Below are 24,885 nucleotides of genomic sequence, written 5' to 3'. Positions count from 1 at the left end.
TAAAGGATGTCTAGGATTTAGACAGACAGGAAGGTGATTGTAGGTATTCAGGGTCCTGGGAAATGAACAAAGGCAAGAAGGCAGAAATGAGAATGGTGTGCAAAGGAAATAGTTAAGGAAATTGGTTCAAGAGAAATGAAGACATTGTATTGCAGGTAGTAGTAGATAAGATTAACTGTATGGAATGGGGTAGAGTTGAAGATGGCCTTGAAATCGAAGCCAGTTTGTTAAACTTGTCTGTAAGCATTGAAAGATTTTTAGCCATGACAGTAATTTTTATAGTGATAGTAACTTTTTCCAACATTGTATTACAAAATTTTTAACATAAAGAAAAGTTGAAAGAATTCTACAGTGAACACCCATAAACCCACCACCTAGATCTACTGTTAACATTTTACTGTAGTTATTTTATCCCATATCTATTAATTTGTCATTCTTCTATTGGTCCATTGTCTTAATTTGGGGGATGTATTTCAAGGTACACTTCTCCTTAAAGACTTCAACTTGTTTATCATTAACAGTTCAGTATTTGTTTATTGTTCTTTTTTTCTAAAATGTGTATACAATGAAACACACAGGTCTTACATATACTGTGACTGAATTTCAACAAATACATACATCTCTATAATCCAAACTGCTTTCAAGAATGTAAAATGTTACCATCACCCCAGAAAGTTCTCTCATGCCCATTCTAGTCAATTTTTTTCTCATTGCCCAAAGCAGTATTCATCTTCCTCCGTAGATTAGTTTTACTGTTTTAGAATTTCGTATGAATGGATTCTTATATACTCTTATGTCTGTCATCATTACTCAGCATGCTTTTGGACGTGTTGCTCTTGTCTGAGGGGTTAGTTCTGTTTGGTTGCTGAGGTGGTATTCTCTTATTTGAATCTACCACAGTGTGTTTATTCATTTTCCCACTGAAAGGCACCTGGCTTCTTTTCAGTTTTTGATTATTACAAATAAAGCTGCTATGAAGTTTATTTTAGAAGTCTTTGGTGAATATATTTTTATATATCCCACAGCGCTTGTCCTGATTACCCCCTCCCAGCGATGTGTGAGAACTCCAGGTGCTCCCCAGCCTCGCCAGCATTAAGTGATGTCATTCTTTTTACCTTGGCCAAACTGGTGGGGAATAGTGGTATCTGTTTGTGGTTTTAATTTGTATTTTTCTGATGACTGGTGACATTGAGAACTTTTTATTGTCTCTCATTGGCTACTCCTACTTACTTTGTGAAGAATCTTCAGCTCTTGTGCCTTTTTTATTGAGTAGTCTTTTTATTCTGGTGTAGTAGTGTGATGAATAGGATTGGACGCAGTCTTTTGTCAGATAGTTTTGCAGTTATTTTCTTCCAGCCAGTCTGTGGCTTGCCTATTACTTTTCTTAATCATGTCTTTTGATAAGTTCAAGTCTTTAATTGTGATAAAATCTAATTATGAGTTATTTTTTCTTTTACATGGAAGTAATTTTTAAATTACATTGGATGCTATAGAAACTAGGAAGAAAAGAAAATGGAAGGAGAGTTACTTGAATTGACCTAAGTGTAAACTTAGAAGCTAACAATTTTGTGATCACTTGAAATATTCTTCAAGCTGCTAAGCTAACCAGGCGTACAGTGACTTAAGGTTGTTTTATTACAGATAGGATAACAGAAATTGGGAATTTAAAGTATTTTCTTAGTCTGGGAGAAAAACTATTGTCTCTCAGTTGGTGGGGTGAGGTGGGGGTGGCTAACCTAGAAAGTCACTGAAATAATGAAGGAAAAAATGATAATGTAATGTATTTACACTATCTATAAATCTCTGAGGTGGAGAATCGAATGTTATATTTATATAGATTGATTAAATCTCTATTCGCAAGATTGTAAGTGATTATTTTTGTGGTACTACAAAACAAAATAGCTGTCTGTCAGAAATATTTTTGTCTTCTGGTAGAAATGTGGGCACATATGTAAGTTACATAGAAATTTGACAATAGTTTTTGAATGTAAAACCAGATACACTAAATCTCAGTTGATTTTCCATTTTATGTGAAAAATAGATCAAAATTTAGATCTTAAAAAAATCCTTTCAACTTAAAGACTTAAAAATAGATTTTGTACTATATAGAGTATGAATTTTCTACATATCAGTAATGAAAAGGTACTTTTTCTGAACATAAAATGAATGGCTAATTAAGTACAGAAACCCTACGTTTTATGCTTATAAATTTTTTTGAAAGTATAATTTTTAAAGAAACAGTCTGGAGACCTACTGTCTTCGTGTCATTGAAGCATTTAAGGTATTAATTAAATACAAATTAGAGACTCTTTGAGTGTTATATTGTATATATAACACCCTTATATATAAAGGTATCACCATGGCGTGGAGAAGTGAAAGCAGTATAATTGAATGCTTATGTGTCACTAAAATTTAGCTCTTCTTTTCACTTTATCAGGATCTTAAATGTGTTTCGGCACTGGGTTGAACACCATTTTTATGATTTTGAAAGAGATTTGGAGTTGCTTGAACGGCTAGAATCCTTCATTTCAAGTGTAAGAGGTATATTATTTAAAGGTTTGATTGGATCTTGTGTTGCACATGAGTTTATTTGTATTTTTTATTTTATTTTATTTTATTTTATTTGGTGAGAAAAATTAGCCCTGAGCTGCCACCTGTTGCCAATCTTCTTCTTTTTTGCTTGAGGAAGATTGTTGCTGAGCCAACATCTGTGCTGGTCTTCCTCCATTTTGTATGTGGGATGCCACCACAGCATGGCTTGATGAGCGAAATGTAGGTCTGCACCTGGGATCTGAACTTGTGAACCCCATGCTGCCAAAGTGGAGTGCACAAACTTAACCACCACGCCACCAGGCCAGCCCCCTAAGTTTATTTTTAAATTTGTGTGACTTTTAATTTAAGAAACTGAACTATTTCTCATTTTTAAAAAGCTGAAATAACATTTGGAATGATTTTTATCAACTCTGAGAAGCTCTCCTATGTACAGAACCACCTGAAGTCTTAGAACCCTGCCTGTTCAAGTCTTTTCAACCTTGCTTTTTCGAGAAGGAGGATCATTCTTTTAAAGAAGTCAAAAGTCCTCTTTAATAAATTTAAGGCTTAATTTTATCTCATCTCAAGGTTTACATTCCTTCAATTAATTAAATATTTGTTTGATTTTATCTGTTTTCTTATTCTCCTTAATCTTATTCTTTAGTTTTGAATGGTTAATGGCTTATGGCTTTTTAAATAATACTTACTTCCCCTGGAATAGTTTTTGGTATATTTTTAGCACCTGGAAGACAGCAGTTGCCTACCTGAAATTTCAGAATACAGCCTGTGAAATGAAATTCTAGGTCATGAATATGTAAACAAATGTATCATCAAATGTATGTTATTGAATCAAGAACATTTACATTTTATCTGACAGTATAAGGCATTAATTAAGAATACCATAGCTAAGCCTAGCTTGTCTCATCTCCTACTTGTTCTCTAAGGGGAATTTTACTTTCATTAAAAGAGAGAATGTGATTCTTTGTTTCAATTTTAAGATGTTTGAGATGTCTTTTTTCATGTGTGGCTTAAAACTGTTTACAGTACAAAATTAATTTTTAAATAATATTCTTAATGAGGACAATAGATTAAATGTAATCTAAGAAGCTTCTGAAATACACATATTAGAATAAAGCTAGTAAATGGTTAAGTTAGTATCTATAGTTAATGTCTAAAGGCCTTTCCTATGTAAGTTATACCTCAGGATAATCAAATAGTTGATGAGGAAAAGTTTCTTTTTATAATATTGTAAGTAATAAGTGAAGAAGGAATGATAGAATATTACCATCTCTCAACTCCTGGTAACATCACAAGAAGAAGTAGCAGGATATTATATGCCTCCTGTCAGCCAATCTGGTAATGTACTAGTTGAGTTCACGCACTCTGCTTCAGTGGCCCAGGGTTCGCAGGTTCGGATCCTAGGCACAGACCTATGCACTCCTCATAAAGCCATGCTGAGGCAGCGTCCCATATACAAAAAATAAAGTAAGATTGGCACACATGTTAGCTCAGGGACAATCTTTCTCAAGCAAAAAGTGGAAGATTGGCAACAGATGTTAGCTCAGGGGCAATCTTCCTCACTGAAAAAAAAAAAATTGATCCTGAATCAGATCTAGTCTCTGTGTCTGATTTTACAGAAAACACAGGGGAAAGAGAAACATGGCCAATGTTTTGGCAAAATTCAGACTTGGGAAACGCCACAGGGCTAATGATTCAATTTCAACAAATAAGTTGCAAACAAAAATGAGAGATGAGGGGGAACCTGTAGATTAAAGGAGACTTGAGATATATTGACTCAGTGCAATGTGCAGTGTGTTCAGATCCTATTTTGAACAAACCAGCTGTAAGAAAGTGTTTATGAGACACGGAAATTTTAACAGTAACTAGATATTTAATGATATGAAGAAGTTATTGTCATTTTTTTATATGTGATAATGGTATTGTGGTTAGTTTTAAAAGCCTTTAACTTTTGGGTACATACTTAAGTATGAATGAAGTGATATGATGTCTTAGATTTGTTTTGAAAGGATGTAGGGAGAGGAGGGAGGGCGTGAATGGGGTTAGATGAAAGAACAAGTGGCCATGAGTTGATAATTGTTGAAGCTGGGTGAAGGTTAAAGATTATACAGAGATTTGCAGTTGTGTCTGTCAAGTAAAAGGCATTTTTGTTTATGATCTTTTTCTAGGGAAAGCTATGAAGAAATGGGTAGAGTCAATTGCTAAGATCATCAAGAGGAAGAAACAGACTCAGGCAAACGGAATAAGCCATAATATCACCTTTGAAAGCCCACCCCCCCCGATTGAATGGCACATCAGCAGACCCGGGCAGTTCGAGACCTTTGATCTCATGACACTTCATCCAATAGAAATTGCACGCCAGCTGACGCTTTTGGAATCTGATCTCTATAGGTAGGCAATCAGTGATAATTTGATGCTCTGTTTTCAAGAACTTTGAACATACCTGTAGTTTCAGAACATTTTGCAAATTATTCATGAGTGCTTAAAAATACCTCTGCTGTTCTTTGGGCTTGGAGGAAAGCTCATAGCAGTTTTTAAGTTCAGTGTCTTCTGCAGGTAAAAGTCGTATAGCATGTTGCTCCTCAGGCCTGGGTTGGGCGCCAGCAGTCCCTCACAAGAGGATGGCAGGGAGAGGACCAGGGTGGCAGGCACCCAGCCCCCTTCGGCCTCTCCCAGATCTCTTCAGCTGGAGCTGGCTCAGCTGAGGCGGTCAGCATGGGTGTGAGGCTCTTGGCAAATAGACTCCTGAGTGAGACAGGCTTTCTTCTTTTTATTGCATTCTACAAATCAAAATTTTAATTTGTGGCTTGACTGGGTTAGGTTTGTTGGGCAAATGAATAACAAAATTCTTAGAAGAATAAAGATTTCTTAACTTCTTTTAAGGAGTGTCAGATACTGTAGCTATTTGAAGTCAGTATTAAAATGTTAAAGAAAGTTATTTGTGAGGTAGTGTGATGACGAACCATACTTAAACCTTGTGAGCCATTTTCTTTCCTTTATAAAGATTACTAGATGTGCGCTTGGCTGTTTGTTTTTAACTCTATCCCATCATCTGTCTTTATGTATAAAGCGTTTCCTGCCGTCGCCTTATATCCACACACATCACCCATTCTCAACCTAACCTTTTAGTTTCATGGCTTCATCACTTCCAATGTTGTTCTCTACTCCCAGTCAGACACCTCCTGTGGTCATATTCTGAATCTTGTCATCACTGCAAACCATTCTTATTCCAAAATTACTAATGGAAGCATCTCATTCCTTCGTAACTACAGTCTTCTCTCCTTTCAGCTTACTTTATCAGCTTCCTGTCTTTTTAAACCACTATCTTTGCCCCATGCATTAGCCCCCTCTGTCCTCTCCTCCCTCCTAATTTAAGGTTTCTTCTTTCATTTACAATGCAGGCTCCTGGGAAGGACTTGCAGGAACCCTTGCCCCTGGTCAAAAAATAACCCCCCACCACTGTTGTTCCATCAGAAACCTTTCTGCCTTCAGGAGCCCTTTTTAAAGTAAAGACTCTTATGAGGTTATCCTGATTAGCAGCCATTTTTTTTTTACAGGGATTATAATAGAAAAGCAAGAATATATAGTTTACTGCTAATTAAAAATGTAGGAAGGCACCAGAGATAAAACTTTGCTTTCTTTAGAACTGGGCCTCTGGTGTCGCTGGCTTTGCTGTTCAGAATTTAGCACACACGTCAGAGGTTGTCATTGTTTGATTCAGAACGTCATGTTTTAAGTAATTTGGAGTTCGGGTGGTTTTTGTTTCTGTTGTGGCATTTGTGAAAGGTAGGAATGAAAGCACTTGTTACTTGAGATAACAAAGCAAATAGTACTGAATCAAGTGTTTCCTCATAGAGTGACTGCTCCATGAATGGACATCTGAGAAAAAAAGTGCTTAGCTCTATGTGGACCTGGTTTCAGAACATAGAAATCCCATTGTTAAGTGATTTGTGTATTATGGAAGAAGGGCAACATATGTAAAACATTGGCACTTTGTAAGCTAAATTTTTGGTGAAATAATAGAACCACTTCAGAAAACTTATTTCAAAAACTGTTAGTAAGTACCCATTTGTAGTGAAATCTACTGATTAAAAACTTTTTTTTTAAATTAATAGCTAAGTCTGTAGGACATTGATGACAATGCCAGTGGTCAACTTTTTTTTTTTTTTTTTTTTGAGAAAGATTAGCCCTGAGCTAACATCTGCTACCAATCCTCCTCTTTTTTGCTGAGGAAGACTGGCCCTGAGGCAGTATCCATGCCCATCTTCCTCTACTTTATACATGGGACGCCCACCACAGCATGGCCTGCCAAGTGGTGCTATGTCTGCACCCAGGATCCGAACCAGTGAACCCTGGGCTGCTGAGGCAGAATGTGCACACTTAACCGCTATGCCACCGGACTGGACCCTGGTCAACTTTTTAAATTATGTAATCCTGACTCTCTGTATACAATGATTTAATCTGCTCTTCTGTCTGATTTTTTATTTATTTCAGCTATTCCAAAAAATGTAGAAAATAATACAATGAGGGCTCGTGAACAGCAAAAGCGTTACAAATAAAATTGAGATCTCTTATGTAATTCTCCCCAATCCCATTCTTTTCTCCCAAGGAATAACCACTATCCTGTATTTGGTGTTTATATTCCTACGTGTCATAAGATTTACACACACATACACTCCTAAAAAATATATAGTACTGTTTTACGCATTTTAAAACTGTTTATATTTATGTGTCATTCTGCAACTTGTTTTTTACTGAAGTTGTTTCTGGCATTTGTTCAAGTTGATGAATCTAGCTCTAGTTTGCTTGTTTTAGTTGTGGTGTGCTCTTCCGTTGTGTGGACACTGCAGAATTTGTCCAGTCTCTTGATGAGTCTCTAGGTTGTCTGAGAGTTTTCACTCCTGCCAACACTGCTTCGCTGCACCTTCTTAGAACCCGGTGCCTGGACAGCGCCTTCCTGGGTGGAGAACTGCTAGGTGATCTGGGACGGATATCGTCAGTACTAGGAGATCTGGCCACATCGCTTTACAAAGGGTTGTATCAGTTTTTACTTGCACGTCAGTGTTGGAGAGTTCCTGTTTTTTCACCTTTTTACCCATTGGTTATTATCAGACTTTTGTTAGTCTGACAGGAATAAAATGGAATCTGATTGTGGTTTAGTGTTCTTTTCCCTGAATAAGAGAGAAAGTATTTTTTCATGTTTGTGGCTATTTGGGTCTGTTCCTCAGTGAATTGCCTATTTGGCTGTTTATCCATTTATCTTTTGGGTTAATTGTCTTTTCTGTTAAGTTTTAGGAGGGGTTTAAATAATTTTGATTCCAGTCGTTTGTGAGTTAAGTTACACTGATTTTTGGTTCCACAGGAAAGTCCAGCCTTCTGAACTTGTAGGGAGTGTGTGGACCAAAGAAGATAAAGAAATAAATTCTCCAAATTTATTAAAAATGATTCGCCACACCACAAATCTCACCCTCTGGTTTGAAAAGTAAGTTTTACTTACTCTGTCTTATTCTTAAGAATCATAATTTTAAGTCATATATAAGCCAAAATTCTGGCTGAAAATATATTTATTCTCTTCTACACTAGGTGAGGAAATTGCTTTCTAAGCCATGAATTTTTTTTTTTTGGTTAGGTGCATTGTGGAAGCAGAAAACTTTGAGGAACGAGTGGCAGTACTAAGTAGAGTTATAGAAATTCTGCAAGTTTTTCAAGATTTGAATAATTTCAATGGCGTACTGGAGATAGTCAGTGCAGTGAATTCAGTGTCAGTGTACAGACTAGACCATACCTTCGAGGTAAGTTTTAAGCTTAAATATTTCATCCTTTCGGGATGAGATAAAATTAACATAAAAGAGAGTCCTTCTACTACTGGTCTTTTTGAGTAAATCCATCTTATTCCCTTAAATACAGTGATGTCAAGATATTAGTAGATACATCAATATACCCTAGGAAGCCTAGGATTCATCACAGAATATGGGATTTGTGACTTTGTTTAATATGCTTACCTAACTGTAATGAAGTTCCAGATGGATTTTTTTTGGCAGCACATTGATTGATAATTTCAAATAAATGATAAAGGATTTTAAATATATATACAAATTACTTTAATCACCTTTAGTATATACTCAAAGAAAGAGTAACATGGAGAGAACCCTTTCTAAAACTTAAATTTTTTTTTTAATTATAAAATATTATATATTTAGTGTTTATTATGGAAAAGACAGAAGATACAGAAAGTATAGAAGGAAATTTTGTATATATTTTTGATAACAAAATTGAGATCATATTGTACATAGATTTTTATGGCCTGTATCTTTTTATCATAAACATTTTCCTGTTTTATGAGCTTATTTTCAAAAACAAATTTTTATTTTATTTATTTATTTGCTGAGGAAGATTAGCCCTGAGCTAACATCTGTTGCGACTCTTCCTCCTTTTTTGCTTGAGGAAGATTAGCCCTGAACTAATGTCTGTGCCAGTTTTCTTCTGCTTTTTATGTGGGTTGCCACCATAGCATGGCTGATGAGTGGTGTAGGTCCAAACCCATGAACCTGGGCCGCCAAAGCAGAGCATGCCAAACTCAGCCACTTTGTCACAGGGCCAGCCCCCCAAAAACAAATTTTTTTTTTTTTTTTTTTTGAGGAAGATTAGCCCTGAGCTAACTGCTGCCAATCCTCCTCTTTTTGCTCAGGAAGACTGGCCCTGAGCTAACATTCATGCCCATCTTCCTCTACTTTATATGTGGGACGCCTGCCACAGCATGGCGTGCCAAGCGGTGCCATATTCGCACCAGGGATCTAAACCAGCGAACCCTGGGCCTCCGATGCAGAACGTGCACACTTAACCGCTGCGCCACCGGGCTGGCCCCCCAAAACAAATTTTTAATGGCTGCATAGTTTTGTATCCCATGGATAAACCATAGTTTCCTTTATCACTTTGTTGTGGGACAGTTATTTCTGATTTTTTGCTGGGATAAATTTAACATGGAACATCCATATGCAGAAATCTTTGTAAGACTTGATTATTTCCCTAAATGAATTTCTGGAGGTGGAATTCCTGGGTCAGAGTTTTTATGTATTTTAAGACCTTTGATACTATTGCCAAGGTGCTAAAGCAAGATATGATAAATCCCTCTGGGTAATATCATATTGAAAAGTTATTTACAGATTTCATGGGCCAAAAGTAAAAAAGCACCTCCTCTTTTTTTCTTTGTATTTTTATAAATAACTAGTGAGGTTTTAAAAAATTTATTAGCCATTTTAATTTCTGCTGTATAATTAATCTATTCATATTGTCTCTTATTTTTCTATTTGAGTGTTTGCATCTTATTGATTTTTATGAACTTTTATATATTAAAGATAGTAACACTTAGATACTGCCCATATTTTCTCTGGTTTCTATTTGTCTTTATCTACTTTTTTTATTTTAAAATTTTTATATATGAAAGTTAAACATATCAACATCGTCATTTACAAATTCGTCTTTTGCTTTTGTACCTGGAGAGTCTTTTGTTGTTGTTGTTGTTTTGAGGAAGATTAGCCCTGAGCTAACATCTGCTGCCAATCCTTCTCTTTTTGCTGAGGAATACTGGCCCTGAGCTAACATCCATGCCCATCTTCCTCTACTTTATATGTGGAACACCTGCCACAACATGGCTTGACAAGCGGTTTGTAGGTCCACACCCAGGATCCAAACCGGCAAACCCCAGGCCGCCGAATCGGAATGTGGGAACTTAATAGCTGCACCACCAGGCCGGCCCCTGGGAAGTCTTTTTTTCATGCCTAAGTGAAGGATAAAAAGAGACTTAGCCATACAAATATATTATTGCCTTTGGGAATGTGCATTTTTACAGTCTTTCTGGGAAGTAATCTGGCAATATATGTTAAAATTTAAAATATACATGCTCTTGGACACAGAATAAAAACACCAGACTACAAAGTTAGTGTACAAAGATGTAGTTTCTGCAGCATTAACTGAAGTAGCAGAAAACTGGGAACAACCTGTGTGTCTATCAATAGGAGAATGATTGAGTACGTTATCCTTCACCTACCACGTAGTATATTGTGTGGCTATAGAAAAAAAGGGAATAGGATCTATGTGTATTGTCTTAGAAGAATATCTGTGATGTTTTAGGGGGAATGTCTTAAGAAACTTTAAAATAATGAGTGTAACGTGATTTCATTTTGATACAACAAAGCAGAACAAACCCTAAGCATGTAAGCAGAGTTGCACGAGCATTGAGAAGAGTATGGAAGGACACATGGTCTTCTCTTAATGTTGGTTCTTTCAGTGGGTTGTAATTAGAGGGGAGTGGAGGGTGAACTGCTTTCATGTATGTATTTTTCTCTTTGGATGTTTGTATTTTATTGATTTGTATTAACTTTTTATAAAGGTATTAGCAGTCAAATATTGCCAATATTAATCTACTTAATAGATTAATAATTTCAGTTCTGATTCTGAAAAACTCTGAGGTGAGGTAGTATATTTGTTTTGAGAAGTTAAACTTTAATTTCTTAAAATATTGAGTGCAGAACAATATTTATGAAAGTATGTATAAGGTATAAAGAATAAAAATACAAAGAACACCTGTATACCTGGCATCTGATTTAAAAACCCCTCCCAAGTCTGTCTTCTTCCCTGCCCCTTCAGAGCCAACCACTATTCTGAATTTTGTGCTTATCTTTCTCTTGCTTTTTCCTATAGTTTTATTATTTGTATCTCTAAACAATGTATTGTTTCATTTTGTGTTTCTTAATTACATGTGAATATAATTCTTCAAAGACTTCTTTTATTCAACATTATATTCCTGAAGTTCATCCATGTTGTTTCTTGTAGCTATAGTTCATTCTCTTTCATAACTGTATCATATTATAGGAATAAATTTACCAAAATTTATTTATTTATTCATTAGCTCTAATAGTCTTTGAATTGTTTCCATTGTGGGCCTATTAGCAGTAATATTGTTATAGACATTTTCCTGCCTATATATCCTGGTGCATACATGCACAAATTTCTGTAAGTTATATACATAGAAGTAGAATTACTGGATGATAGGATGTAGATATCTTCAGATTTACCAGATAATGCTAAGTTGCTTTTCCAAGTAATTGTACCATTTTATATTCCCACCAGAAATGTATGAGTTCTAGTTGTTCCACATTCTCACCAATATTTGATATTGTCAGTTCTTTTAATTTTTCCAGCCTTGTGATTTGGTTTATAATTCCCTGATTTCTAATGAGTTTGAACTTCTTTTTAAATATTTATTGGTTCCTTGTATTTCTTCTTTGGAAATGTTTGACCTTTTTTTTGTTGTTTTTCTTATGAATTTGTATGAGTTCTCTTATATACTGGATTTTAATCCTTCATCATTTATGTGTGTTGTAAATATCTTTTCCCAGATTGAAGTTTCCCTTTTCACCTTTTTTTTATGATTTCTTTTGATGAACAGTGTTTTTAATGGAGTCAAATTTACTTATTTTTTTTCTTTGTAATTTGTGCTTTTTGGTGTCTTGTTTAACAGATCCTCCTGTGTTATCTTAATGTTTTGTCTTTCACATTAAGTCCTTAATCCAGCTGGAAGTGAGTTTTGAGTATGGGGTGAGGTTGGAGTCTTAATTTCATTTTTTGTTCCATACAGCTAGTCAGTTAGTCTCACACATTTATTGAAAGTTCATCCTTTCCCCATTGATCTATAGTTCCAGCTGTGTCATAAACTGAGTGTCCATAAGTGTGTAGGCCTATTTCTGGTCTCTGTGTTCCTTTGATATATTTGATTATTTATGTGCCAATGCCACATGTCTAAATTACCATAACTTTATACTAGTTCTTGATAAAGTATAGTAGGGCAAGTGCCCACCAAACTTAATCTTGTTCAAGAGTGACTTCCTTTTGACCCTTTGCTCTTCTATATAAATTTTAGAATCAGTTTAATGTCTTTAAAAGTTTGGGATTTGGGTAGGAATTGCATTGGCTCCATAAATCAGTTAGTGAGGAACCAGCATTTTTACAATAATGAGTCTTCCCAACCATGAACATGGCATATCTCTCCATTTATTTATTCATTTAATAAAGTTCTGTGGTTTGCTTAACAATTTCACACCTTTTTTGTTAGATTTATATTAGAATATTTTTTAAAATCTTGTTTTCTTTATTGGTGATGTCTAGAAATGCAGTCGATTTTTACCTATTGGTTTTATATCCAGCAACATTGCTAAATTCTCTCCTTAACACTCTATATGTAGATTTATTGGATTTCTTCACATACAGTCATATCCTCTGTGAATACTGACAGTTTTTCTTTTCAGTCCCTAGACCTTTGTTTATTTTTCTTGTCCATGCTAGTTGGGACTTCTGTGTTACTGAATACAGGTGACAATGCAGTCACTTTTACTTTTTCCTTAAGTTAAAGGAAATGCATTGAATGATTCTCTGTCAAGTATAATGTGGGCTGTGGATTTATGTGTGTACTTATCAGGTTAAAAATAAAGTGATTAATTTTTAATAAGAAACTGTAATAATGAAATATAAAAGAAATGACTGCTTACTTGGTTTACTAAATTTTTGTTCAATTTTTCTCTCCTTCCCACAGCCTTCTCCTCCTTACCAAAACCTTACTCTTAGTCCCAAAAGACCTTTCAGTTGAAAAATATTTGATTGCTGAGGGATTGTATTTCTTTCCTATGGCTGTAACTTGAAACTCTGGCTATACAGAATTATTAACAATAAGGTCCTAAGGAAGAATTTTTTTATTGCTTAATCCTCTAATTATGTTAGAAAAAACTGTCTTATGTTTACAGATAAGAGAAATCATTTCAGGCAAATGTAGAAAAATTGTTTTTCACATATTTGGAAAATTTTATAAAATTCAAAGCTCTGCATAAAATATGATTGAATTGTAAATACAAATTATACTCAATTTATATATTTTAAAGGCATTGCAGGAAAGAAAAAGGAGAATTTTGGATGAAGCTGTGGAATTAAGTCAAGATCACTTTAAAAAATACCTAGTAAAACTTAAGTCAATCAATCCACCTTGTGTGCCTTTTTTTGGTAAGTTACTAAATATAGATCCATAGTTTGAGGGAGAGTGTGTTATAACCAAAAGAGACCAGCCTTTATAGGCAGATTGTCCTGATTCTATCTGAGCGCATCTGCTTTTAGTAGCTGTCTATATTGATAAATAAAATTTAAACTCTCTTGGGACCGGCCCGGTGGTGCAGCGGTTAAATTCGCACGTTCTGCTTCGGCCCAGGGTTCCCCAGTTCGGATCCTGAGTGCGGACCTACGCACCACTTGTCAAACCGTGATGTAGCAAGCGTCCCAAATATAAAGTAGAGGAAGATGGGCACAGATGTTAGCTCAAGGCCAGTCTTCCTCAGCAAAACAAGGAGGATTGGCGGCAGATGTTAGCTCAGGGCTAATCCTCCTCCTCAAAAAAACACCTTAAACTCTATTTTCTGATCTATAAAATGAAGATTATGAGAATCACCTCATAGAATTATTATAAGGAGCTCTGTGGGGTCTCATCTATAAGAGCACTAATCCCATTCATGCGGCTCCACCCTCATGAGTTAAGCACCTCCCAAAGGCCTCACCTCTTGATACCATCACATTGGGCATTAGGATTTCAATGTATGAACATTCAAACCATAGCTTGCACATGCATGCATATGCGAGCACACACACACACACACACACACAGCCCTGGTGGTTATAACCAAAAATGTCTTCATTTCCCAAATATTCCCTGGGAGACAAAATTGCCCCCAGTTGAGAGTCACTGATTTAAATGAGTCAGTAATTTTGCATGAAAAAGGAAGTAAAAACTTTCTTACTGTCCCCAGAGTGAGGAATAATTCTTTTTCTTTTTTTTTTTTTTTTAAAGATTTTATTTTTTCCTTTTTCTCCCCAAAGCCCCTCGGTACATAGTTGTGTATTCTCCGCTGTGGGTTCTTCTAGCCGTGGCATGTGGGACGCCGCCCCAGCGTGGTCCGATGAGCAGTGCCATGTCCGCGCCCAGGACTCGAACTAACGAAACACTGGGCCACCTGCAGCGGAGCGCGCGAACCCAACCACTCGGCCACGGGGCCAGCCCCGGAATAATTCTTTTTCTATCTAAATTATGGGCTTTGAGAAAACAGAATTAGTTTGTAAATCTATAGTCTTATTAACCAGAATTGGGTTAAAATTAATTTACTGATTAGAATCATTATTTATAATCAAGTATTAAAATGGTTAAAATAGATTTAACACAATTTATACTTTGTGAATGAATCCTCCCTTTTATTTTAGACTATTAGTCTAAGAAATGGTGAATTAAGCTTTTTCTAAATCCTCATTTTCTTTTTATTTTAAATTATCTCTGTGAAAAAGTTCTTACTGTAGAATTAATTATTAAGTCTATCAGAGACTTACCAGCGTTCTAGGAGTAGAATTGCTGGATTATAGGGTGTCTTTCAACTTCACTAGATCAGTTGTTTAGCAAAATGGTTAAGTAACCAACTTTGTAACTTTTCTTCAAATACTTTTTTTTTTACTAGGAATATATTTAACAAATATTCTGAAGACTGAAGAAGGGAATAATGATTTTTTAAAAAAGAAAGGGAAAGATTTAATCAATTTCAGTAAGAGGAGGAAAGTAGCTGAAATTACTGGAGAAATTCAGCAGTATCAGAATCAACCTTACTGTTTACGGATAGAACCAGAGATGAGGGTAAATATTTCTTTGCTTATCTTTAAAAGAGAATATGTTAAATCCTCTGTCATCTGTAAGAAATATCAGAACCACACATTATTCTATTTATTTTGTTATGAAAATAATGAGTTAATAACTAATAAATAGTAGTAAAAATATTAGATATTCTGTACTATAATCTGCAGTTATTAAATTATAATATTAGATACTTTTTCTTGAAAGTATTGCTTCTTTGCACAACTGGTTCAGATAACGCTTTCAAAAAAATGAATGAAAAAAATGGAAAGAAGCTTTCTGATATCCATGCAGTAAAAAGAAAATCCACCACTAGTACTATCGTTGATTTGTAGACATTTTAGATGTTTTACATGTGCCAGTATAACATTAAGTAAGTAATCCCGTCATTAGAAAACTGGGTTTAAGCATTCTATTAATTGATGTTCTTTTTTGAGCAATATTGTTCATAATGTTGATTCTGTGGTACTATAAGATATGGAATTCCTCCTAAATTAGAGTGAATGATATTATGTTTATGTTAAATGAATTTTATTATATTGTACTTATTTGAAATTCAGAACATATAAGTATTGATCACAGTAAGTTCACCTGTCACATTAAAAATTGTGCTAAACTCTCAACATGTAGCCCGCAGGTGGGCATGTTGGGTGAAAATGGCCACCATCATCACTCCCACCCTCCTAAATTCTAAGATGGTGACTATTCTTTGTTCCCAGTTGAAAACAAAGTATCTTAAAGGCCTAACAAAGAATGACCTAAAGTACACCATTATGAAAATGTATGGATGCCTGCTCGAAAGAAATGGTGATACACAATTGGTGGTCATCTGTTTCATCCCATTCCCTCACCATTGGGCCAACTCTCTGTGATGCAGAACTTCATGAGGATAAAGAAATATGTTCGTGAAGCCCAGAATACAGTTGACCATATATTTCCCCACAGAAATAACGTAATGTTGTAGTTGGCTATGCTTGAAATAGTACTTTTAGCATTCACTCAGTAACTCCTAATAGGTTTTTATGATCTGGTCTAGACTTCCTCTCACAGTTTAAAGCATTCTTTTGGGGGCAAAGGGGTGGGGCGGAGAATGCTTTCTTTGTAACTTGAGTCAAAGTAAGTTTAAAATGTAAACAAAGTAGCTATTCACTTTTCAAATCATAGTTAACCAAGCTAAATAGTATTAAAAAATAGAGCAAAGGATGAGGAAAGTCAAGAATACTGCTGTTATAACTTTATAAAAGTCTTTGAATTACTATTGGTTCGTATGATTTAATTTAGACAACCTAAATATAAGAACAAATTGTTAAAGGAGTAATATGATTTTCTTGAAATGGGCAGAATGCCTGAAAAATGGAAGAATTTTATACTAGAAATTCTAAAGATCGTTTTGCCTACTTCTCAAGCTAAAACCCAGTACTTCTTTTTGTATGTGCTTTTAAACCACTTCAAAATTAAATAAAGCTAAATCCAGTGATTTGCTTCTAAGGAATTTTTCTAAGGAAATCATCAGAGATGCACAGAAAAATGTATATACAAGGAGTTAATAATAATAATTGTTATTATAGCAAAGAATTAGAAAGCACTTGTATGGATAACTACCTATGTGGCAGTTGGTGAAATAAATTCTGGAACATCCATCTGATGAAATATTATAGAGTTAAAATTTGTATTTTAGGGGCCGGCCCCATGGCCGAGTGGTTAAGGTCTTGCACTCCGCTGTGGCGGCCCAGGGTTTTGCTGGTTTGGATCCTGGGCGTGGACGTGGCACTGCTCGTCAGGCCACGTTGAGGCGGTGTCCCATATGCCACAACTAGAAGGACCTGCAACTAAGATATACAACTGTGTACCAGGGGGGATTTGGGGAGATAAAGCAGAAAAAAAAAAGATTGGCAACAGTTGTTAGCTCAGGTGCCAATCTTTAAAAAAAAAATGTGTATTTTTATAAAGTAAGTAAACCACATGGAAGAAAATTAATTGAATGTAAACTAAAAAAAAGGTTAAAAATAACTATGGTGTGATCCCAATTTTGTGAGGAAAAAATGCAATATGGGTATACATGCATATATTCACACACACAGTTTAGACATTGGAAAGAAACTCTAACAGTAAAATGTTAACAGCGAGATCTCTGGTTAATGAGATTACTGTTGATTTTTCTTTTTGCACTTTGCTAAATCATCTACATTTTCTACGTAAAAACTTAAATTTAAGCTTAGAAAAAAATTTTTGATAAAGACAAAAAAGTGATTTTACTAGAGACTAGCACAGATTTTTAGTTTATAATTGTTCTTGAAATTACTTTTGACTAGACCTTAATCCGATTTATCTCTGCTTTTTTTCTGATTATCACAGTTTCATTGTGGTATTATAACTATAATTCTGTTCTAAACACTTGATAACTTACTGGTGATGATCATTTTGTTGTTATAATGAGTAGGAATAATGTTAACTGAGGGATACTGAACCATGGGTTGATAAGTGAAAATCTGTTCATCCTCTTAGAACTTTAAAACTAGATTATACAACTTCCATAGAAATTATACGGTTTTATCCAAAAGTAGAGAGATTGGAATCAGCGATCCTTGTGGACTTTTCAGACATTATGATCTCTTAATTTGTTGATAATTTTTTTGTATTAAACTGATGAAATGAATGATTTAATAAGATCTAAAACATGTACTTATGCATTTTTGATTCCAGCGGTTCTTTGAAAACCTTAACCCCATGGGAAGTTCTTCTGAAAAAGAGTTTACGGATTATTTGTTCAACAAATCACTAGAAATTGAACCCCGCAACTGCAAACAGCCACCTCGATTTGTAAGTCCATTATGATTTTGGAAACATTTTTTTAAAACGATATTATCTTCAATGTTTAACAACCTGCTTCAGTAGCTGTTTTTGAGTGTTTTGTTTTGCAGTACAATACTGTTTCTAAAATTATATATACCCGGGCGGGGGGGAGGCTAGAAATGTCAGCCTTTTGATAAAATCTGGTTTATTCCTTATCTTAGTACTGCTTTTCTGTCCTCTTTTGATCCTTCCTAGTATAGTATAAAGGGAAAAGCTGTGAGAAAGTGAGACCCTAAAATGACAGGTAGCTGGTTGGAACAGGAAGCGAAAGGACCTGAGGAGGAGAAAGCAGGTGTATCGGCTTTTTCTGCTTGACCGTGACTCCTGCCACGAGGGCACCATGGTTGAGCCCACTTCTCCCACTAAAATGTGCTGCGACAGTTCCTGGTTATTCCCGGGGTTTGCATGGCGACAGGAGTAGTAGAAGACCAGTTCTAAGGAGCTGAAAGTGAAGGAAGATGTGGGAGGAAGTGAAAACGTTTATCACACACCAACTTTGGGCCAAGCAGTAATCTGGGTAGTTTCATCTCATCTCCACAAGAGTTGTATGATCTCATTTTACCACAAAATCTGAGGCCCAAAGCAGTTAAATGAGTTTTTCAAGGCTGGACAGCTAGATATTGGCAGTTGAGATTTCAGCTCAAGTTATCTCAGTCTGAGATCCATGTTTTTCACTAGCTTACCACCGTGAGAGTTTTAAAAGAGGGCAGAGGTTGAGGATGGGGACAGTGCTAGCGGTTTTCTCCAAAGACTAAAATGCCATTGTAGAATAAGTGACCAACCTTACTTACTATTAGGAACAAAAAAAGGTCTTTTTTTTGGTATAATATGTTGCATAGATTGTGTCCACAGTAAATATTTGTAAAATTGACATTGGTGATTTGAAGGAGAAGTTTAGGTTCAAGTGTTTGGGGAGCAGAAAGTTATTTTCACACAGATCTTCAAGATTTTTATTTCTGAGTATGAAAAGAGGTTTACTTCTGTTGGAGTTCATCTTAAAATTAAGCCAGTCAAATCTCAAAGTCTTGTAGAATGTTACTGACTGTCCTTGCAGATTGTAGCTATAATCTAAGAATTAGTAAGGTAGCGCTGAGTCATAAAAATGCAAGTTAGTAATGGTAATTATGTTTGCTTCTCCCAGCCTAGGAAATCAACTTTCTCTTTAAAATCTCCTGGAATAAGGCCTAACACGGGCAGACATGGCTCTACCTCAGGCACTTTACGAGGTCATCCCACCCCGTTAGAAAGAGAACCGTGTAAAATCAGCTTTAGTCGGATTGCTGAGGCTGAGCTGGGATCAGCAGTGTCGGCACCAACCTCTCCCAACACGCCGTCCACCCCGCCGGCGTCTGCTGCTTCAGACCTCAGTGTGTTCCCAGACGTGGACCTCAGCGCTTCCTGTGGTGTGTGCTTGATGTAAACCATTTGGGGAAAAGGAGCCTTGCATTTCAGATCATTGTTCGCATTTTAATTAGGGAACTGTAGAATTCTTTGCAGACTCTATTGGTGTGAAAAGTGACATCTACGTGTGAAAATAGTGATTGATTAACATGAAGGGAGTAAGGCATCTTTTGTGCATTGTTTATGCATATTACTTTCTAATTTATTCCTTCAACAAAGATTTATTTAGTGGTTTTTGCACCCTATACTACATTGGGGAGTGATAAACAATGAATGAGAAAACAAGCAGATAAGTTCTGTGAAGGAAATTTTAAAGAGACTGTGATAGGGAACTACTTATGCTAAGAAAGGAGAAACATTCCAGATACAAAGAGTCCCGGATTCATTTCTTTAAAAACTAGCATTGCAAAAGATGATGAAATTCAGTACTTTGTATGTGTTATTATATATGTGACTTTATGCAAATATATTTTAAAAATAAAATCATGCCTATTACCTTCCTTTTCAAATGAATGTTTCTCTTTGCAATAGGCAGCAATAGCATCTTTGCTCCAGTCCTCTTGCCACACTCAAGTAAGTAAGGATTTGAGTTGATTCTAATGAAATGACTGTAAAGATAATAATTGAGTTAATTAAATTTGTTTATGAGTATTTTGGATTTTAGCAACATTTAAAAAATTTAAGGAATGAAATTCTTTTTTTTTTTTGAGATTTTATTTTTCCTTTTTCTCCCCAAAGCCCCCCAGTACATAGCTGCACACTTTTAGTTGTGGGTCCTCCTAGTTGTGGCATATGGGATGCCACCTCAGCATGGCCTGATGAGCGGTGCCATGTCCGCGCCCAGGATCCGAACCAGTGAAGCCCAGGGCAGCCAAAGCAGAGCACACGAACTTAACACTCGGCCATGGGGCCAGCCCCTGAAATTCTTATAAATAAATTGAATTATTTACTTATAACCGGGTGCTCTTTACTGTAGTTTGTCTTCATAATTTTACAACCTATGTATGTCCTAGGGGCTGTGTGTGACCTTGAAGAAATTGCTTAGCATCCCCAAACTTGTTAAGGATCAAATGAGCTGCCTCTGTAGGTCACCTGGCACATTGCTTGGCACAGGATGAGCAGTAACCTCAAGTCAGCTGCCTCTCCTCTCCCCACCCGTCCAGGTCACTCTCCCCTGGGGATCCTCTACTAACTGTTTGTCAGGCTCCCAGGCTCGCCCTCAAGCACTTGTTTCTTCACATGATCTTAGTTAATTACAGCACTATTTTTAGTAAAACACCATTCTGTCATTCTTAATTGTTTCATAATTTATGACATAAATGCTGTCACCTCTCTATGGTCATTTGTTTAAAACAAAATAACCCAAAAAGGGCACAGCAGCTTCAGGAGTAATTCTCCCAGTCTGGTGGACTTCTGCTTCTATCCTGGTAACATGTATATAATTTAGATAGTAGCAAGAGAATCCCATCTCCTGAGAAAGTAGGTTTATTCTTTTAAATGTTTAATTACTATACTTTGTTTTAATTTTTAAATTTTTGTCAAAGTGATAGATTCATAGAGTTTAAAAGGCAAATAGTGCTAAAACACCTAAATGGAATTAACAACAGTCCCTACCCCATGTCTGCCCACCCCTTCCCTGTTCTCCAGTGACACGTGCACATTTTGAGATGACGTTTTTGTGCTGTTCTCTCTTTGGATCGTTAGTTGTCGACAGTGCTTGCTGACTTTCTGTTGTGGTGGATGCAGCTCTCACCCTTCCCTCTGCCTAGTGTACTTGCCACGGCTGGGGAAACACCGCTCCCTGCCAGTCAGGCAGTGGCTGTTCTGGTTGTGCCTCCTTCTTGTCCAGCTGTTTCCTGCAATGAGTAACAGCTCATTAATGCTTAGGTTTTGTTTGTTAGTTTTTAAACATCTGCTGCTCAGTCTTCCCGCAGCCTTTCATAGCACAGTTTTCTGTAAGGTCAGGCCACTCAAGGAAGCTATCAGGATTTTTAACTTGGAAACCTTCCTGGTGCCCTTTTGTCCTGCTCCAGTTTGGACCGGTTGCCGTCTCGGTCTCTGACCCAGCTGTCATCCTAGAACTTTGTTTTGTTGTCATCCTGGAAATTCCCTTCACTTCTCTCCTCCGTTGGGTCCTTTTTTTTGGATTCCTTATCCCCTTTCTGATATGTTCTCCTGTTTCAGTAGGGGCACGTCCTCCAGTAGTTACCTGAGAAAGGATACATAGGATATAAAGTTTTTAAGTTCTTGCATTTCTGAACATGTAATACATTTAATTGTTAAACTTGGCTTGGTCTAGAATTTTACATCATTTTCACTCAGAATGGTGAAAGCATTTTCCCGCTGTCTTCTAGCTTTCATACTTGCTGTTTAGAAGTCCAGTATCATTCACTTATAAATTATTCATGCATAATTTTTAAATGCCTGATATGTGCAAGCTCTGTTCTTAGGGGCAAGAGATATGGCACTGAACAAAATAGACAAAAATCCTTCTGTCAATAACTGTACATTCTCAGTCTTTTTTTTTTTTTTTTAAAGCCAGAGGATACTTGCTGTAGCCAAGGGACCCAAAAATGCAGTCCCTTAAATGAAATAGAAATTTATTTCTCACTATAGCCAGAGCAGGTGACAACTCTGCTCCACAGGGTTTTCAAGCTAGCGGGACAATTCAGGATTCTCAAAATGTGGCTTCCATTTCTGAGTCTTGAGTAACTGCTTCAGCTGTTACCATTTTCCCACCTATAGGAACGTGGAGGGCAAGGAACTTTGTTATAAAAACGTGATCTGGGAGTGGCACACATCACTTCTGCTCTCATGCCATTGGCGCAAACTGAGTACCTGGACACACCCAGCTACAAGAGAGGCTAAGAAATGTTGTCTCCAACTGGGCAGCCTTTGTCTTGCTAAAATTCATGGGATCCTATTAGTAAAAGGAGCAAAGGGAAGGGTACACTGGGGGACAGTTAGTAGTCTCTGCCACAATATATTCAAGACACGTTTAAGATCTCTCTTTTCCTAATGGTCTGCACATTAGCGATGACCCGCTTTGATGTGGGCCTTCGTTTCTTTCATTTTGCATGTACTTAATGAGCCTTTAAATTTAGAGATTGATGTCTTTGATTTCTAGAAGATGTTCCTTGTATCATGTATTAATAATTTCTTCCACACAGTGTTCTCTGACTCCCTTCTTGGAGCTTCTTTCCCATGCTGTACATCCTGAATTGATCCTCTAATTTTCTTCTCTCCTAACATTATAGAAATCGTTTAGTAAATGATCCTACAGTCACTAGTGTGGAATACTGAAGTTATTTAAAATGCTCGCAAAAACTGTAATCTTGTAGAGAAATGCTCTTGATAGAAAATAAAATGGTATTCATGCTTCAGCAAGGGTTATTGAGTGCTTGCTGGGAGAAGCATGACACAGTGGTTAAGTGGTGTGATTGTGGAGTAAGACACGGAAACTCTCACAGCTGTCCCAGCATCATTCAGGTATTTTCTGCCTCCAGGAGTGTGTTTGCTTCTGTGAGGAACAGAAGACCTAGCGGAGTGTGACTTAAGCCATAAGAAAGCATTCGGACTCACATGATTGGAAGTAGAGACAAGCTGCCTTAAGAATGGTTTATTCAGTGGCTCAGTGGTGTTACTAAAGACCAGGTTTCTTTTTGACTCTTCCTTGTTTTGCCCAGATTGTCGGCTTTATCTGAGACTGTTTGCCCTCGTGGTTGTGAGTGGTGGCAGGAGCCATAAAGTGTGTGCGTCTTTGTTCAGTCAGGTGAGGAGGAGAGAGAGGTACAGAGACAGACTCACAGGGCTTTTCCAGAAGAACAGGGAACTTCCTTTTCAGTAGCCCCTAACAAACCCCCTTTGAAATTTCACTAGTCTGGATTGGGTCGTGTGCCACGGCTAAGCCAGTCCCTCTGGCTGCAGGAGTGGCATTACTCGGATTGGTCTAATCAGGCCTTGTCTCTGGAGCTCAGGAGTAAGGTCAGCTGTCAGTGAAGCACTTGGTTGTGTGCGCGAAAGAGAGGCTGCTGAAAATCTGATCATGGTGAGGTGAGAAACTGAGTGCCATGCCCACTTCTTGACTGGAATTGGGGTGCGCTGGGAAGACGTGGCCGACTAAACCACATGGGATGGATTCACCATCACCAAGAGGAGTTCTCCCGAAGGCAGGGCCAAGGATGCTGGACAGGCAACAGGCACACATCCACAGCCGGGAGTGCTCTTTCCAGCCTCCCCACACCATCTGCTAGCACCCAGGGGCATACTGTTTGTTTCAGCTATTAGCACCTTGAGCCAACAAGACCCCCTGAGGTGACTGCAGTCATGAGCAGGACAGCAATTTTTGACATGGAGTAATGAGTTTGACATCTTTACTTGGATGTCCCAGAAGCAGTTCACACTCAGTGTGTTTAAAATTAAACTCATCAACTTCTTTCCCAACTAGCTCCTGTGAACCCAGTCTCAGTATAATGATAAACAAGATATGGCCACTGCCTTTATGATAACTGTGTATGGAGAGAGATCAAATAGGGAGTTGGTCCATAATTACAGGTATTTTTAATCATATGAAAAATGAAATAAATGAAAATAGTTTCTTATTCTGTGTCTCGTTAGCATGTTTAGGGATAATTTTTCCCCTAGTACCCTATTATTTTGTAAATTTCCATTAATGTGGTTATATAACACGTCCGTTATCAATGAGAGACTTGCAAAGAGGAAGAGTCATGTAACGCAGCCCTACCGTCTGGTCTCCTTGATGGAGTTTTTATTACCTGCATACAAGTGTACCCAGTACTAGCTGCTGGCAAGATGCATGGTCTCTGTTTATGGAAGATCTTTCTCTGGGAGTTATTACAGTTTATACAAATATGTCTGTTTTGTTTGTTTTACATTAGAAAAAAAGGCTTTTCAGGGAGCAGAATCTCATTATTAATCTTAATTAAATAGTATGTCTTCCTTTAGCTAAAGTACCTACCATGTGCCAGGCACAACCACTGTGCTACGTGCTAGGGATACAAAACAAATACACACTTCTCTCAGAGGGCTTACGGTTGAATGGAGAGGATAGATAAACCAAGTCTGACAGAGTCTACAGCAGATTGAAATTGTTTTGTCTTATGACTGCACTGTGAATTGTGATTAACTCATCTTCTTTACCTCCAGAGTCCTTCTTCAGTTCATGCGGTAGTTTACATAAACTAAGTGACGAGCCCCTGATTCCTCCTCCGCTTCCTCCTCGGAAGAAGTTTGATCACGATGCTTCGAATCCCAAGGTAGTCAACGGGACTTAGGTTTGCCTCAACTTGTTCAGAGTTGTGAATCTTCAGAATAGTGCTTGTTCTTATAAATATGGTTTTTAAATATTTGTG

General features: G+C 36.8%; 1 protein-coding gene across 3 annotated transcripts in view; it reads left to right on the top strand.

The window, feature by feature from the left end:
- Positions 1-24,885, top strand: part of SOS2 (SOS Ras/Rho guanine nucleotide exchange factor 2) — an 88,563-nt gene that overhangs the window by 61,241 nt on the left and 2,437 nt on the right. For all 3 annotated transcript variants that reach the window (XM_070588767.1, XM_070588758.1, XM_070588764.1), the window contains 10 exons: positions 2,438-2,541; positions 4,719-4,941; positions 7,913-8,032; positions 8,180-8,342; positions 13,482-13,599; positions 15,090-15,262; positions 17,963-18,079; positions 19,254-19,515; positions 20,045-20,086; positions 24,680-24,789. In XM_070588767.1, coding sequence (XP_070444868.1) covers positions 2,438-2,541; positions 4,719-4,941; positions 7,913-8,032; positions 8,180-8,342; positions 13,482-13,599; positions 15,090-15,262; positions 17,963-18,079; positions 19,254-19,515; positions 20,045-20,086; positions 24,680-24,789 — 1,432 coding nt within the window. The remainder of the gene's footprint in view (positions 1-2,437; positions 2,542-4,718; positions 4,942-7,912; positions 8,033-8,179; positions 8,343-13,481; positions 13,600-15,089; positions 15,263-17,962; positions 18,080-19,253; positions 19,516-20,044; positions 20,087-24,679; positions 24,790-24,885) is intronic.

Source organism: Equus przewalskii, chromosome 1 (genome assembly GCF_037783145.1).
Source record: "Equus przewalskii isolate Varuska chromosome 1, EquPr2, whole genome shotgun sequence".
Classification (NCBI taxonomy): Eukaryota; Metazoa; Chordata; class Mammalia; order Perissodactyla; family Equidae; genus Equus; species Equus przewalskii.
This window is presented reverse-complemented; position numbering and strand designations above follow the sequence as displayed.